The sequence below is a fragment of the Hesperophylax consimilis genome, chromosome 23, assembly GCF_061612785.1.
Source record: "Hesperophylax consimilis isolate HC1 chromosome 23, BYU_Hcon_1.0, whole genome shotgun sequence".
NCBI classification, from domain to species: domain Eukaryota; kingdom Metazoa; phylum Arthropoda; class Insecta; order Trichoptera; family Limnephilidae; genus Hesperophylax; species Hesperophylax consimilis.
This window is the reverse complement of record NC_142858.1, coordinates 25,104,690-25,122,571: the sequence shown is the minus strand read 5'-3', so window position 1 is coordinate 25,122,571 and position 17,882 is coordinate 25,104,690. Positions and strand designations below refer to the sequence as shown.

Here is a 17,882-nt window from a genome sequence, read left to right as displayed (position 1 = left end):
TTCTCGGATTAAATTAGTAACATATTATATTTTGTGGGTATGGGTTAAACTGTTTCGCCTTAATTGTTTTAACTCAACCGTTTGGCATGTCATCTATCTCTAAATTTGTTTGTTTGCTCCGTTTACGGTTCAAAATTGTTGGGATACTACTACGAGCTGTCAAATCGGAACATTCAATATTAACAAATTCTACCATAATATTGCCTAAATAAATTTTGAAATAAAAAATTATAAAATAAAATACATAATAACTTATTTGAAAAAAAAAAAATTACGTAAAATAAATTATTATAAATAAGTAGGTAGGTATTTAAATAGGAACCTACTGAGAAATCGTTTGAATTCAGAAGAAAATTATGGTTTTTATTTAATAAATAAGACAAAAATGGAAACATACTTTTTTGGGTACGAGGTGTAGCGGTGTAGGTCTGTTCACAAAACTACTAGTTTAAAAAATATAAACCATAAATCATATAAGGATCTTGTTTGTTTTTACATGGGTACCGAAAAAACTCCTTAAAAGTAGATTTAGTATGTTATCCCGTGCACAAATTGATTTGTATTAGTTAGTTTTAAACATTGAAAAATAACATATGATTACCTTAAATCCGAGCATTGTAAGAGATTTTTAATATGGTAATTTGTTATAATGTTGAATTCAATTACCTATCTCAGACGTGTGATGATTATCACGGCATTATGAGTTAAAGTGTGGTTTAAGAGCTATGATCGTGCAAGCAACGCTAGTAATAATTTATGTTTTATTTCAAATGGCGGGAGTATGATAATGCCTTAATTGATAAATGTGGTGTATTGGTTGCTGTGTGTTTTGTGCATTCAATCATAACGTCTATTTCAAAGACGTTGCCGGCCGTAGCAGTTACCAGTATGGTCGCTTCCAGTGAGGTAACCCAAAACCACCTCAACTCAGGCCAGGACGCTATTTCAATTCGGCCTCTTATTTACATATTTAGTCAAATAAGTTTGATATTCATATGAGCATTGTTAATTTATTAAAAATCACTTCAAATTATCGGTAATCCGGTTTAAAAACGGATTGCATGCCATTTTCTGATTTTTTTAGTAAATTTCTTACACATCGGAATCATGCACCTTCATTTGCGTCGATAATATATAATGACGAAATGCGAAAATATTTGGAGTTTTGTGAACAAGTGTTCCTACATTATGATAATACATTTGGTATGTTAATAAAAGTTTATCAGAAATCAATTTATTCGTTAAGAGCCTGCAATCCCGTTCTTAACCGGTTAAGGAATAATTTGAAGATATTCTTAATAAAATAACAATACTCATTTTTCTCCGTTTTATTTCATTCTACCCTATGTAACTAATCCAAAACGATATCGGCCGTTACCGCCACTACCAGGGAGGTAATGCAAAACTACCACAAATCAGGTCAGAACACTAAATCAAGTTGGCCTCTTATTTAAGTACGTAAGATCTTCCTATAGAATTTTATTAAAAGCCATTCTACCTTAAGTAAGTACCTCTCTGCTTCAATAAAACATTTGAAAATGTTAATTAATTTTTCTGATGATCTTGAAAATGAGTAATGCTGATTGATTGATAATCTCTTCAAATTATTAGTCATCCTGTTAAAAACGGGACTGCATGCCGCTTCCTGATAAAGTCTATAGTTAGTAATATGATAGATTATAGAAATATATTACATATTTATATAGCGCCCTTGAGGTGATTTTTAAAAAAACGGCGCTCTACAAAATATCCAAATATTATTATTATTATTAAAGTTTTGGTAAAATCTTAAATAAATCGGAACACGGGTTCATCAACTTGCGTTGGTCTTAATAATATGTCTTTTGATTTATTTGCAATATTTTTCTTCAGGTAGTTTTCTCAGTATACGTAGGTAAATAAGAGGCTAAATGTATTAAATGTCCTGGCCTGGTTTGAGGTTGTTTTGGGTAACCCCGCTATAGCTAGTAAGAGGTACCAGGTACCCGCCGTCATTAGGTAGAAGCAGTAAATGAAGAAATCCATAATCGTAAAATCGTAATGAAATGATAATTAGTTTTGAATTGCCCTGCGTCGGTAAGCATTGAAGTTAAATCACCTCCGAAACGGAGATAAGCTGCCTTAAAAGGAATCATGAGCATTCAAGAAATGAAAAGATTGGTTCACATAAGTCACTTTGTAATGTTTTGTCGTTTCAACTGTCCACTGTTTGAGATGTATTTAGTATATATGTCGTTAGCCATCTTTGTCCGCCATTTGATTTCTATGCCTGAAAGTTAGTGAGGAGGCAGTTACCAAAAACATCATATAACGGCTTCACTGCGATCTTCAAGAGAAGGTATCAAATCTACTCATTCTTAGGCTGAAAGATAAACTATCTTTGTCTCTATGTTTGGTCACTCAGTACAGATTATTAAATGCCCTTAATGTGTTTTAAATGTCATTTTAATATTAAATTTGTACACGCCTCCTTCCACATTATATATTTCAATGTAAATTTAACTGAGGCGTGCATGTAATAGAACCCACACGCACACACACACGGTAGGCATACTATATTGTAGGGTTAGTTGCATTATACGCGCTTCTTTGAACTGAGAGATTTCATCATAATACGTATGTATTTTATATTTCGTACCTACCACACAAAGAGAGATCTCAATAATTGAAGGGGGTTGGATAAATGCGGTCTTCTCTTCATTTAAAACCAGTTTCCCTTTACATAGCTAATACTACCAACCTTTAAGATCAAATATTAAACACACACAAGTAAGCTTATACACGCAATGCTAGGTTTAAACCTAACCTAACCTAACCCAACCTTTGATATTAAATATTAAACACACACAAGTAAGCTTATACACGCAATGCCATGTTTAAACCTAACCCAACCTAACCCAACCTTTGAAATTAAATATTAAACACCCACACAAGTAAGCTTACATACACAATGCCATGTTTAAACTCAAATAATATTAATTATCTTAGTTCCTGTTATTATGTATGTTTTAACACCATAACATTATCATTTGATTTATGAATGCAAATATTATTATTTATTATACATTTACGTACTTACATTATTATGTAAATTATTTAGTATCATGTTTCCTGCTGTTAAATATTATTATTGCGAAATTCCTTGTTCTTGTACTTACCTAACATTATCCATGCGTTTGCTAATTATTATACTGGTAGGTGGGAACCTGCCTACCAGTAGCGATTCACCTCTTGTGCTACTTGTACAGTGTTAACTACAAGGCAGGCAGTGAACAGTGAATAGTGGCGCACCGTGTCACTGCCTGCCTCGTGGGATTGCTATCGAGAGCTCCGCGCGTCTCTCTCCGCGCGCTAGTCCTTTCTCCCGAATACCTTCATCCTCTTGTGGAATCATAAGTAACAGATGCTTTAATGATGTTTACAGTGGCCTTGTCCAAAAGTCAAGCTATTGTTTCGTATAGCACTCGTTAACACAGTATTCCACGCTAGTACCGCGAAACTTTGGAGGGTTATCATTCATATAAAAACTATTTCATTAGTGTCCAAAAACTTTTGGTAAATTTCTTATTTTTGTATGTGTGTAAACACACCTTTTGTAAATATTATTTCATTGCTCTCAGTCAGCTGTTCTATTTAAGATTTGAAATGTTAGGGTGGCCATGTTGTTAACAGAACACGTCCACGATTAAACTAGACAATTTTAAATTCAACACATTTTTTGGTAATTCAAATTAATTTGTTAAAAAAAATTATTAGTTTTTTCTTGATTTATTTATGATCCCTCCAAAATTTCGCGGTATAAGCGTAGAACACGGTGTACAACCATCCATAACTCCGTTCTAACTTGATATGATGTTGCGCTACCTCCCATCTTCTTCTTTAGCCAACGTTTCGGGCAGCATTACATTTGCTCTGATGATGGACACGGTAATGCTGTCCAAAACTTTTGCTAAAGAGGGAGGTAGCGTAACACGGCGTAATATACCACAAACGATGCGTTAGAAAGACGAGTTGCTATGGAGCTTTGATTTTTATTGTTTGTTTGTAAGTCAGTTTTACTGGACGACACATAATGTAAGCTTCTGAAAGAATCTGTTCCTGATCCCAACGTCCCCGATCAGGAGAGCTGACAGCGCGTTTTAAGGCAAATTAATCTCCGGATTTTGCAGAGCGCCGCCGTGTCTCCGGCGTCTGCTTCCCCTCCGCCCGCGCCGCCCAGCGCTGGCAGCGTCCCGGCGCCGGGTCGGCCCTCGCCGCCCCCGCCGCCCCCGCGCTGCTGCGACACGGGGCGACCCATCTTCCAGGACCCCGTCACGGGGCAGACCGTGTGCTCGTGCCAGTACGAGCTGCTCAGCTACCAGCGCCTAGCGAGTGCTGGCGTGCCGCTGTCCATGTACTCGGCGCCCTATTCGGACGCCGCGGCGGCAGCTGGCATGGCAGCCTACTTCCCGGCTCTAGCTGGGGATCAAGCACCCTTCTACACTAACGCAGTAAGTCCCTCACCTATTTACTTATGTAATACGATTTCATATATATAATATCACTCATGTAATTCAAACGTGTCTGTATTTCTCGTGTTTTGAGAAAACGGTGTCTGAAATTATTTGACCAATTTAAAATGTTAGTCAAAAATCAAAAATTTATTTCTGTAATCGGTTAAAATAGTACATTTTAGAATTTTTTAATATTTTGCAATAACGGTGAATTTACTGTGTCTGCACTTTGATTCAAAATCGCGATTTACGATCTTTCGGTTCTTTTGAATTACATGAACGTTATTTGTATGTCAGAAGTGGGATAAATTGACGAGAATAGATGAAAGAGTAGAATAAATCGATAAGAGGAGAAGTCATGGCACAAATCAGTTATAATAATAAATTAATGTATATTTGGATTTATATATATATATTACGTACTTGAATCGGGTCATGTCATGAGGCAGTGTAACAATAAAGTACGTGAGACACGACCCACTAAACAAGAAATGTTTGCCAATACAAAGTTTTTCGCGTTCTATCCTCGATAGTTATGCGAGTAAAGTGATATTTCTATAAAAAATACTACTTTCTAAAATTCACTATTGTGAGATATAACACGAAAGCAATACACAAAAAAGTTCCTATTCGATTGCGCACAAAGTATTTCCAAACTAACCAAGCGAGCAAACAGCATTCCTAAAAACGCGTCCTCGATAATAATAATAGTGTTCAAGTCTCTGGAGATCACACCAACCTATCGCTGTAAGTTGTAAGACAAGAGAGATAGATCAATTCCCTTGCTAAACGGATTGGCAGAGTCGTGCCGCTGCAGCAAAGTTTCCCAATTGAGGCAACTGGCAACTCCCCTTGTGTGAAATTTCCATCTTCAAACATTTGTACCGCGCGTGTAACACTTCCTCCCGGTACGTTCCCAAACCGCCTTTCCGTCTAACAAATTTTCCAGACTTCAAACTTTCGCGTTATCGAGTATTACCTACCCACCCACGGCGGCGTGCGGTTGGCATCCCTGGGGCAGGTGTATGCATATCGCTGTGCAGCCGGGAACAGGGTTGCCACTACAAAGTATAAATCAAAAGCATGCGATCAAAATATATCAACATTAATTTACACGTGTGAAAGTACATTTTAGGATTATAAAATTATTTATTCCTTGGAAAGTATCATTTTGTAACACATACCCACTTTACATAAGTGGTAGACAAGCAAAGGTACTAATGATTTACATTGCTTTTAATTGTAACATATAGAAAATGTCCTCCACAATACAAGTGAAGTCCTAGTTTGGAGAACATGTTAGTTAAGTAACCTACTCAAAATTCACGGATTCGATGGTCTGCGTGGTCGAGAGGTAAGGTTCTCGACAACAATTTGGAAGTCGAGGTTTCAAATCCCGGCTTGTGCAAGCAAATTTTTTTTAATGAATTTGTGTTACTTCACATATTATTCATTATTATAAATATATTTTTTACTTGGGGCAAGTGCCAGAGCTTTAGATGGTATCAATATAGTGTAAGACCACCATTAAGAATTTCTTGAAAAAATCTTGATGATCAGATCTGTATTGACAGGTACTTTCCCACCTTTGTTTTCTCCGTGTCCTTTCCTTCCCAGTTTCAATCTCACAACATATCCTAATTTTCTCACTGGCTCCAGACAGTTAAGAGCAGTTGGCACTCTTGTGCGGTATTCACATAAAAAACAACTTAATTTGTTATATTCGCGGCTTCCGTTTTTACCTGTCACCAACGAAATGACGGTTGCCGGTGCTAACCAGCGCACTTGTAAGATTTTTTTTCATAGAACAACCAAAGTCAGAATACATTCCCCAATTTGGAAAGGCTAATCTTGAAGCGTTTACGTGTTGTTTACAAGTTCAGGATGCCACATAATACAGACCTACAAAATTTATTTTTCATGTGATAAATAATTTTTTTAGTATTATTCTACGTCAACCCTACAGTGCGGTTAAAAATTCCAAGCTGAAGATAGAGCCTGTTAGTACAGTCGCAGAAACGATAGGAACCAGCAGTACGAGTATAGTTACCTCCGTACTCCACAGTCAGTTAGTTTGAATGATATTCAAATATTGCATTTAACGCACACATTTACCCGTAAGACCTATCTTCCACTAAGTGGCATACCTACAAGTTCAGTTTGTTGATAGAACTACATAAACTGTAATGTTTTTAGATTATTTTCTTTGTGATTATTTACAATAATGTAAATTACAAAATAACTTTGCTTTATTCACTTAATTCAATAAACATTAAAAAAACTTGTTTTGTTGCTAAACATATGCACGGTAATTAAATTTAACTTTGTTTAAAAACAATTTATTTGTAAATTTATAGTTATGTTATAATAATTCTTTAACTTCCCAAGTAAATCAATAAACAGCGAGAGTACCAACTGACCTCTGGTCATTGTATGGAATTTTTAGTACGTAATCTTTATTTTCACAAATGAACACTTTTTATTAGATAATAAAAACAAAGGTCCCCTTAGCACTTTTATCCACACAAATAGTTTAAACACAAATTGATAACCTTGTTACTTATGTTGTAACGGCAATCGAAAATTAATTCAAGGAAATAATATTGTTTTTAATTAATATCTACCAACTTTTAACACAATTTTGAAGATTTTTATAAGAAAAACGGACAAAAGATATAATGCATTCTTAATAAATATACACGTCCTACAGATGTGGTAATGGTGTACAGGTTTATAGCTTCTTCAGGTTTTATGTTTATGGTGGATTAAATCAAAATAATTACTATTTTCATGCCTCTATGCATTTACACAGCGCGACGTTGCAACGTCTTTTTTTATTATTATGAGTTTATAAGGCACATTGTATTTTTACAATTTTAAGATAAGAAATCAAGTATACAACATATTTTTTAAATAAAAATCCACCACTATTTGAATTGTCAATCGCTTAAATGACAATGTAATGCTAATTCTTGCGAATCACAAATTCAAAGCTAAGTAGATATTTACATATTTTCAACAAAGTTTGAAATTTACCAAAAGCAGTTTGATTTTTTTAAATAAAGTTATTACCACTCTTTCATACAAATGATTTGAACCCATGTCTTCAAAAACATCACAACCAACTTCGCATTTTTACATCGTCGCGCAGAATTGACGCGTGTTAACATGGCAGCGTTGTGCCTCCGCCTATTGACTGACACAAATATAAATTATAATGTCTGTATATCATACGTGCGTGGAAAATGGCGCGGGTTTCCCGTTCGCCATGTTGGAAATCGAAGCCAACATTCGGGCTTCGCAGAGTTCCCGAATTCCCGCCGTCTCTACACGTGTACTTACACTTAATACTCCGTCCCACTCCGTCCCGTTCCGTCACACTTTTCCAATGCCCGTGTAACACAACCATTTACAGATCCCCGTATAATTTTTAGGGTTTCCGTGTTTGTTACAACTTCGTTTTAGGTTTTGCTCGGATTATTGAACAGCTTTTTACGCGGCTCAAAAAGGTATTGTTTGTAGCGGGATTACCAAGTGGAAAAACACAATGGGTTATATTATCATCTTCTTAATAAAGTCGATCCATTCCAAATATGGTTACATCCATTTTCATAACACATTTACACCTTTTTGCAAGTACCCACTCTTTCACGGGTGCCTATTGTAATGATGATTCAACATTGCTTTTAATTGATTTGAGATACGTATTTATTGTTTTACAACTTCCAGAACATCATGGCAACGTTGAACAAAAATTATTAAATCTTACCTTAGAAATTAAACGAACTTATATTTGAAAACAACTTATATGATCCGTCTTCATTTTTTGCCACTTTGCTGTGCCGTCAAGTGGAAATGAATCAGGTTTCCTCTGAATTAATAATAATAATTACTTAACTATTTAAGACACTCACAATTGACGCAACAGCGATGTTTTCGTTAAAAATCACCACAACTAATCTAAAAATTTATTGCAACTTTAATTTATCTGTAACATGGCATAGGTTATCTTTTCGCGTTTAGTAACTGAATCATTTACATTCGTTTTTCTCGACTTTATCTTAATTCACGTGATAAAAGTATCCACTGCATCGGAGCGATGTTTGCCAGATACCTAATAGCCAAACAAGGCAATATGCAAATACTTACATGTGTACACCCTATTTATTTCTCTTAAGGAAACCTCACCGGCGGATAATAAAATACCGTAATAGTCTACTACAAAGTAAGGCAAGATTTTTGATCATACAAATGTACGAAAGAAGCAAAACTTTGAAATTTCGTGGCCAAACATGAGTATTGCCCAACCATTTAGAAATTATAAATTTCCAATTTTACAAAATTCTTCTGAAAATTCCGACAAAACTCTAGCTGAAAACACAAACATATTATTTTAACGTCTCTAAACAATTCATCTCTATTCAACTGACTTGGTTGTTAGTTGTCATTGTAATTTTGGCGAAGTTGAAGAGGATGGACCGCCAAACAACTCGGTCTTGGCACTCACTTCTTGCCTCATTTAAATTAAGTACATCGTCCCATACATGCTTTTCTATTATTCTGACGCTTCACCTCAACTCAAGTATCTGACTGTGCAAGCCATCTAAGCGGCCCTTTCTTAATCTTACTCACTATGCCTTACATTATTTGCGGATCTCGCCATTTCTCACACGATTGTACATGGTTTTACCACACATACGCCTAGGGGATCTCAATTATATAGTATTCAGTTTCATTTCTACAGCATTCATACTAGATACCATAATATTCTAAAAATCTCCCTAAAGCCTATCAATCATATTTTGATTAATAATTGCTACACTGAATAAGTGAATAATTGCTGACGTTATTAGATTCATTGTCTGCTAAAAGACAAAAAGGTATCCTCTAACCTTAACCTCTTTACCAAAACAAGGAAAAATTATGCTATTTGAGCCCTTGTGAATAACGTTGTCGAAGCAATATCAATATTTAAAACAAGCAATATCAACATAATATAATGTAATAACATGACGTAATTACAAAGGTTAATGTATTCTTCCTAGCCATGGAATCCATTTTAAGAAAAAATCGTCATCCCAACCCAGAGATAACTGCTACTTGACCGTTGAAAACTTCGTTTTTTCACCAAACAATTATCATTGTCGTTCTTTCATCACCCGGATGATATATAAGCCGGTTAGTGGACAGTGAATACTTCGTCGTACTTATAGTCAGTCGAACAAGTCAACTGAAAATGTCAACTCGCTTCTGGTTGGCGGGCCGCAGAGCCAATACTCCCCGCCGGCTTATTATAATATTGTATTCTCGTACTGACTAAACGCATTTATGTAATCGTAACTTGTAACTTGTTACATATTTCCCTAGTCCGGTGTTCGGGTCAGTCGTTAGTGGGCTTCCCGCCTGAAACTGAATACTCCCTTGCTGTGTCATCACCGAACTTTGTTAACACCCATAAGTACAGGTTCACAGCACTGATACGACACTACCCTACACACATGCCACTTAGTACTTACTTACAATATTATATGTTCAGCATTTCACTGGACTTGAGACATACCTATCGCAAAACATTCTAAGTAGGAGCGTCTAAAATTGGACTCATTCAGAAAGTGAATACTTATTTGTGGTCTCGTGAACACATACGCTACTAAGTACTTACAATGTATGTATGCCCAAAATATCACTGGACATGAGAAATACATATAAGGCAGAGTCGGTCTAAAAAACCCTTTTTCACCCCATCACATCATTTTATCAAGGGGATTGAATATTGCTGCTGTCGATATCCTTGTGAATTCTTATTAGGATATTTTTGGTATACGTTCCGTAAATGAATATGGGTTATTATATCTATGTAGCTACAAACTTATAAAAAAAATAATAAAAATTATATGAAAGTTCTGGGTGTAAAACCAAATAAAAAATTATGATAGTACAATAAAAATTATTAAACAAAAAATATTTTAAAATATTGCTTTATTTTTAACTCATTTTTCGTACAGTAGAGTTAAAAAATGCTACCGTTAGTGTCGTAGTCAATTCTTATTGGCGTTTATTCGTACTGCAAATATCAATATTGTATATTTAAAAAAAAACTGGTTGTTTCTTTATTTTGAAAATATTTGTCCAGCGTCCTTGAGGTGATTTTTCACGAAAACGGCACTATATAAATTGCCCAAATATTATTATTATATTACTTCGTCATGACCTCATGACAGTGTCTATTTTTATGGGATTTGATATTATACTGCGGCGATTGGAATTTCCTTTCGTCTTTTGGTAGCTGTCTTAAGCTTCGGTCTATTCTCAAAAACGCAAGATTAAAGCCCTGACACAAACAAACATAAGCAATTTATTTTTCTTCTTCAATGTGTTTTTTTTCATATATATATTTTAAATTTTTCTTTTTTAGTGTTTTTTTGGTATTTTACAATTTTTGTACAATAAAATAATAAATCAAGTATGAAATATAGAAAAAATTAAATTTAATATAAAAAGTATACAGTATAAAAGAAAATAAAGAGTATATAGGTTAAGATTTAATTAAAAATTTAATTCAATATAAAAATTTATTTAATTTAATTTAATTAATTTAAGATGATATGTATGTAATATACAATTAAATATACACACAAAAATATATGTGTGTATATTTACATATATAAAATATATAAATATACACATAAATTCAATTTAAGAAATCAATGTACTTACCTATATGAATAAATTGACTGTTGATATTTTATATGTGCGAATTAGTGTTTATGTGAAATAAATTAAAATAATTCGAAAGAAAATATTAGAAGATTGAAATATAAGAGAATATAAAATAATTAAAAGACATAGTAAAAAGTAAAGAATTTAAAGAAAGAAAAAAAAAATATAACAAGTTAATAAAATTATTTACATTTAGCATCAAAGTGAGCATGTATTACTAATATTACACCAAGAAAGTGCGATTGTATCTAAAACTAGCTGTCCGCAACTCAAATACAGTACCTATGTTAAAAGACAATTTAAAAAAAAAATTAAAATAAAATTTTGAGCGATTTTCACAGAGAAAAAAACACAAAATATCTGGAAAGTAAACATTTGTGGTAATTTTGAACAACAATACTCGACAATAATAATTTTAATATTGAACGTCCTTTTGTAGGAGTAGAAGTTCGTGACCGCATCTTTCGTACATGGGATTATCATTGTTACAACGAAAACCGAAAAATTCCCAGGAAAAAAATGATTACTTTCATTCCGTAAAGATAAAAGCAATGGCATCACATCCGATATTTGTGAATTCTCCGTGTTTTTTGTACAACCGGATTTTTGCGGGTATTCGTAAAACATCCTTTCAAGTAGAAGCAAGCTTTTACGAGATGAAATCTTATTTGACAACATTGTCGGACGTGTGGGCTTTATTATTTGGTTATTTTCTCTTCAAATCTCATTTGGCCGACGGACCGCTGTGATAACATTAGTGTCACTGGACACGACAATCTCATTGTCCGGTGTTACATCCTGATGCCCAGCTTTGTCCGGGAATATTATTTTAAACAGGGATACCTGAATTATGAACGTGGCTGCTGAAATAAGTTTATGTACGGACAGAGCGTAAGCAATCATCTGCCCACCTATCTGCTCAATTTTAAATAGGTACCAACATTCTGCAATAATATATTAGGTATGTAAGTGAAAAAAAAAATTACTACACCGATGACAGTTAATCATTAGAAGACAGATCGATAAGTTTTAGAACCCATTCAATGTAGTTAAAGAGTACTTACTTAATTAAATACAGGGTAACCGGGATAAAGTGAGCTAACTTAGGGAGGTGATTCTACACGATGGAAGAGGTGAAAAAGAAAAAGCACCTTTTTAGAAAAACAATTGAACTCTTAACTTAAAACTACCTTATAATCACCCCGAAGTTAGCGCACTTTACCCCCGGACACCTTGTATATTAGCTACTGAACGGAGAAAAAAGAGTATTGATAATTTATTAATAATCTCTTCACATGCCGTTCCTTGATAAACTTTTAGTAAATTCCTAATATATCGGAACACGTGTTCATGCTCCTGCATTTGCTATGATAATATATAATATTTTTTACGAACACGTGTTCCGACATCGTAATAATAATCGTGGCAACCTATAAATTCATTAGTTGTTCCTGCAATTCCGTTTTTAACCGGATTAACAATAATCTGAAGAAGTTCTTAATAAATAAGCATTACTCATTTTTCTGTCATTTCTCACTATTCCTCTTTCATGCTATACCGTGATAGAACTCCTGTTCTACCGTACGGTATCTTGAATAAGTCTAATACGGCTTAAGTTTTCAGACACGTATAAGCCATAGTATTCTAAGAGAAACTACCAATAGAATGATGCACTGCATTAAAACAAAGTTTTGCAGGATTTGATAGGTTTCTTATCTAAATCTATTCGTTTCATCAAGGAAGTCCACATGTTTTAATATATAGAGTATTATAAAAAATAAAAATATAAAATGCGTTACTTTTAAAAGAGTGACACATTAAAAATGACTAACAAAATGTTATTAACGTGTTAGCAATGTGATTAATTTAAAATTATAATGTAATTTTGAGCCTGCTATAAATAAAATTATTTATTCATATCTTGTTAATATTCTCAGATAATATTTACAATGTTTAATTTTCGATCTTCTCAAAGTATCTAACTATTTTACCAAAAAGGTAGGAAAGCTTTGATATTTGTAGATTACCTACTTACGCATAACTACCAACCACCAGAGTTACAAAAGCGCCTATAGAGTCACGAGGGGTAACCGTACGCGAGGTGAAAGTGTACGCGGCGATGATTGCTATATTTTTTTACACAAATCGCCTGTGCTTTTTCCTTAATTTGTAGTGCTTTCGGTCTTGAATCCCGTTGTGTGAGCAGTAAGCCCTACAATGAAAATAAAAAGCAGGTAAATCATTTTTAATCATGGTTTTCTCATTTGTTTCGCCTTTTTTACTGATGGGTGATATTGTGTAACCAATAGTGTTAGAACGGTGTGGTCCATGATAATTTTTAGTAAAATAGTGTTAGTTTCACGAATGCAGAGAGGAGACTCTCATATAGAAAGCCGTTTTTCTGTTTTTTTAAGTAAATTTTATATTTGTATATCGAGTTAAGTGTTCGAGGGTAAGTATACGCAGATTTATTGGTGTGTACACTTACCCCCTTACATAAAAATGATTTTAAACCTACACATATTTGATTCTTATAGTGTAATATTTCCCGAGTAAAGAAGACTTCGGATAGGTCATTTTGCACCAAAGAGCAGATTGAAAGCAGACTGCGAACACTTACGTTACGGTGGGCGTATGCTTACCTCGCCTACGGGTCAAGTGTACGCCATGACTTTTTGTCTTCTTAACAGTTTGAGGTTTTTGTGTTTTCGACCTTTAATAATCAATCATATAAGTAAACAAAAAAATTGGAATAAAATATCTGTGATTTTTTGCATTTGATGTGAAACATCTTTGGTCGCGACTAGGGGCATAAAACCGAATCTTGTGTAGCAAGCGTGGCAAGACGGGATGACGCTCTTGCTCGAAGCGATGCTTCATTCGGCCAGCCTCGTGACTCGTCGACTCTTTCCGCCCAGCCACCAGAACCCCTCGCGTTATACTTGCTTATTTTCATTTTCACTTCAATATTTTTAATACAAAAATCCTAACAATTGCGTACGGTTACCCTACGTGACTCTACCACTTGCCTCACTATAGATTGTAGAATCCGCCAGGGGTCCAGTACTTAATCTTGTAAACAGCATCTCGCGATAATCCTTATGGATGGTCGGACACACACACCTTCCACCTTCCACATCTCCCCCCGCCTCCCCTTACTCCATTCATGTATTTATTAAATATTTTTCTTTGTAGTAATCCCCGGGCAGGTCTCTTGTCCGGCCACCAGGGATGTTGAATAAATCTCTGGATTTATTGTTCCCCCATTGTCTGGATTCCTACACGTAGCAACAGGCTGTTTCAAAATACGACATGCCTAATAAATAAAAAAATCTCGTTCAGATTTAAGGTCCTTGCTATTTTATGAATTAGAATTTTCCTCATTTTATATACATGTTTAAATTGATCACCGTGCATTTAAATGATAAATACCTACATAATATTTGATTTTTAATGATTTCGCTTTTAATTATTTATGATTCACTTGTTGTGCGACAGTTTTATTTTAGCAGCGTGATCAATGAATTGAATGCCAGGCCACATTTTTTTAAACTTTGATATTTTAATATGCATACTTTTATCAAATTTAATTTTTTAGAGCATCCTGTAGTTACCTACTTATAAACCAATATATTATTTGACCATATTTGTATACACCTGTGAAGGCATCTGGTGTTACGGCTTAATTTAGCATGAAAAAAGGTTTTGACTGGTCATAATTAATGTCTTTTTCTACGTACAAAGACTGTTTTGATCGGAACCAATAGTTTAAACGAAAATAATAAAATGTTCGAGCATCAGATTATTGTGTCTTTCCCAAAAGGCTCGTTCGTATTGAAATGAATCTTATTGAATCTATTAATATGATAAACATTCAATGTACTACCTATATCTGTAATTTAAAATCATGTGTTTTTGGTTTGAAAAATTTTTCGCCTAGAAATGTTTTAGATTCTTTAGTTAAATACTGCGAGTAGAATACATCCTGGCCTTTGAAATAATCGAGTATTTTTTTGGAAAGTCTTTCTATATAGTAATAAGTATTTTTATAATAAGCCCAGAAAACAATAATGTATAAGTCCTATGAAAACTGTTTTAATGTTCAAAATCTCCTACTTACGAACCCATTTTCGGTTATGGTTTTATTGTATAATGTGGCGATTTAAGTTATTTATAAAATGATCGAAAAACATTTAAATATTTGTGCCTGAACATCCACAAAATAAAATAAAAGGCACTTTTTGGCCATTTTTTTCTTGCATAAATCAAAACAGGTGAATGGTGTGCAGCGGGAATTTAAACCTTATCGCCATTTACGTAAGGTGTGTTATTGATAGCGGCTCTATATTACACGACGTAGTGCATCGCCTTAAATAGTTTCTGCTTGGAAACAAATGTCACTATAGCAGGCGCGGGCGAATAAATATTAAGGAATTTAATTCCATAAGGAACATATTTTTTCAAAATTAAAAGTTTTTGGGTGAAAAGCAGTGCAACACTTTTGCTGTCGTCAAATATTCAAATATATCTCGTGGCCCAAGGGTTGTGGCTTAGGTATTATAAAAAAATGGACCGTTCTCCGTTGCTTGAGAGTGCACTTACATCATCGAGCGAGGAGAAAGAATTAGTCATATCTCCGCAACAGAAAGGGTAACATTAGTTTTTTGTTTAGATCTTGTAAGTCATCTAGAAAGTAAGCTAAACAGAAAAATATAGATTACTTCCATTGCCGAACGGTAGGATAGAGATAGGTAACTACCCTATTTAATATTTTTTTAAATTGGGTTATCAAATAATAAATGAGTTGTCGTTAAGATGTCACTTTAAAATGAAGTGATCCCTCATTGATCTCTAAATCTCACCCTCAACCAACATTATTACTTAACGCCACCGACCACAAACGCCACATTGTCATAAAACCGTAACGTATGTGTTTATTAAACGATGAAAATGAAAATGGTGACACGCTCAAATTGTAGTTTAAAAAAACAACCAATTTTGGACGGTGATTTATCATAATTATTCGACAGCAGTTCTAATGAATGTTTCTAGGAGAAACGCTCGCATCAGGGTACCGCTATGGTTGCCACCAGACTCAAATGCTGCGTGTAATGTATACTTGGTAATAATACGTCTCCGTAATAGAAAATACATATCTTATGTAATGGTCGCGTAGTATGGGACTTGTTGGCTGAAAATATGTTTGGTTCTTGTTAGTAAATCCTTGGTAAGATTTCGACTCCATGTAGGGAGAAAATATTTAAAACATTTGCTCTATTGGACTCACTTAATCGTTTCAAGTGGATCATTTTAGAAATGTTGAGCATTGGGTGTTTCTTGTAAAGGTGGGTATTTATTATTTTCAATATATTATACCTATTAGGAAGTCACGCACGTAAATTTTTATTACCTATTACAAAAATATATCAATAACGGAAGGACAGATGTAAACAATGTATGAATGAGAATGAAGCAATGTGTTTGTATTGCCTACCCCTACAGATGTACGGCGTATTTATTTTATTTTACTTTAACTTCTCACAGGAGGCCCTAAGAAAAATAATTTCTCTCAGGTCCATGCCATCATTTTGGATGCTGTGTGAAGAGTCTTTTCGAAGAGACAAGGAGTTTTTATCTTCAAAAACTGCCAGTGGAGGTTCGGTGGATGAAAAATAAAGTGCGACATTTTTATATGAAAGTATGAAGCAAAAAACTTTTTGTCAGTCGTCAAATTAAGTAAATCTAAGCTCCCCTGGGTAGCCTTTGTGCATTAATTCAATAGGTATATTGATGCATTAAATAGGGTTTTTAATGTTCTTTATGGGACGTATTATTACAATGAAATATACTGCCGCTTTCCATGAACAATACATTCGTAATATAAATAGCCGTTCCTTTCAACAGTAATATTATTATACCGAAACAATGGCCCAGAGATTAAGGTCCTTAAGTTGTCATTCACAAGTCATAATGTGGACATGTTCCTATCGAATATCAATAGGCCATTAAAAACAGATAATGATACTTTCACAATAATTATTATTGGGTATTTAAATATCTAATAATTGGTAGTTACTTTTGATAACTTCGATATTGTTTTAATTTGGCAGCTGTCGGGTCGCAATCTGCAATTTCACACAGTAGGCGGTCGGGTGATTGAGAAATCGATTCATTGGCGCCTGAATAAATAAATTGGAAACATTTTCAGGAATTTTAATTGCTGTTTCCATTGCTTTAAATAGCGTTAACCATGTTTAGTGGCACGAACTGAATAGTAATGTACTACCAAACCTTCCTCTTCCCCATCTCCTTTCCTTAGAACAGGCTTTTCAATTTTCCTCTTATTTTGTGCAATATTTCGTCTAGAAGTATCAGAATTTTGTGGGAAAATAGGATAACCTTTATCTTGTTTTGAAGGTAAAGTGTGCAAAATGTCATCAATCTTGTAATAAAACTGTAGATTTGTATAAAAACAAAGCAATGCCACCCGCCGGCAGACAGACATTATTTTTTTATATTTATAGATAGTTATATTTAAATTCCTGTGAATGAAAAAAATGAAGTGCCTGTCTGATATACTTAATTACTCTTGATTTCTTACAGAAAAAAACATACTGAACGTGCTAAACAAATAGTACCTAATTAATTAAATAATCTCACACATCCGCA

General features: G+C 34.2%; 1 protein-coding gene across 1 annotated transcript in view; it reads left to right on the top strand.

Annotated features, from left to right (window-relative positions):
• The window catches only part of mirr (iroquois-class homeodomain protein mirror), a 99,226-nt gene that overhangs the window by 32,740 nt on the left and 48,604 nt on the right, over window positions 1-17,882 (top strand). Inside the window, exon 2 of the mRNA XM_089645739.1 lies at window positions 4,170-4,490. Within this exon, the coding sequence (XP_089501865.1) occupies window positions 4,170-4,490 (321 nt within the window). The remainder of the gene's footprint in view (window positions 1-4,169; window positions 4,491-17,882) is intronic.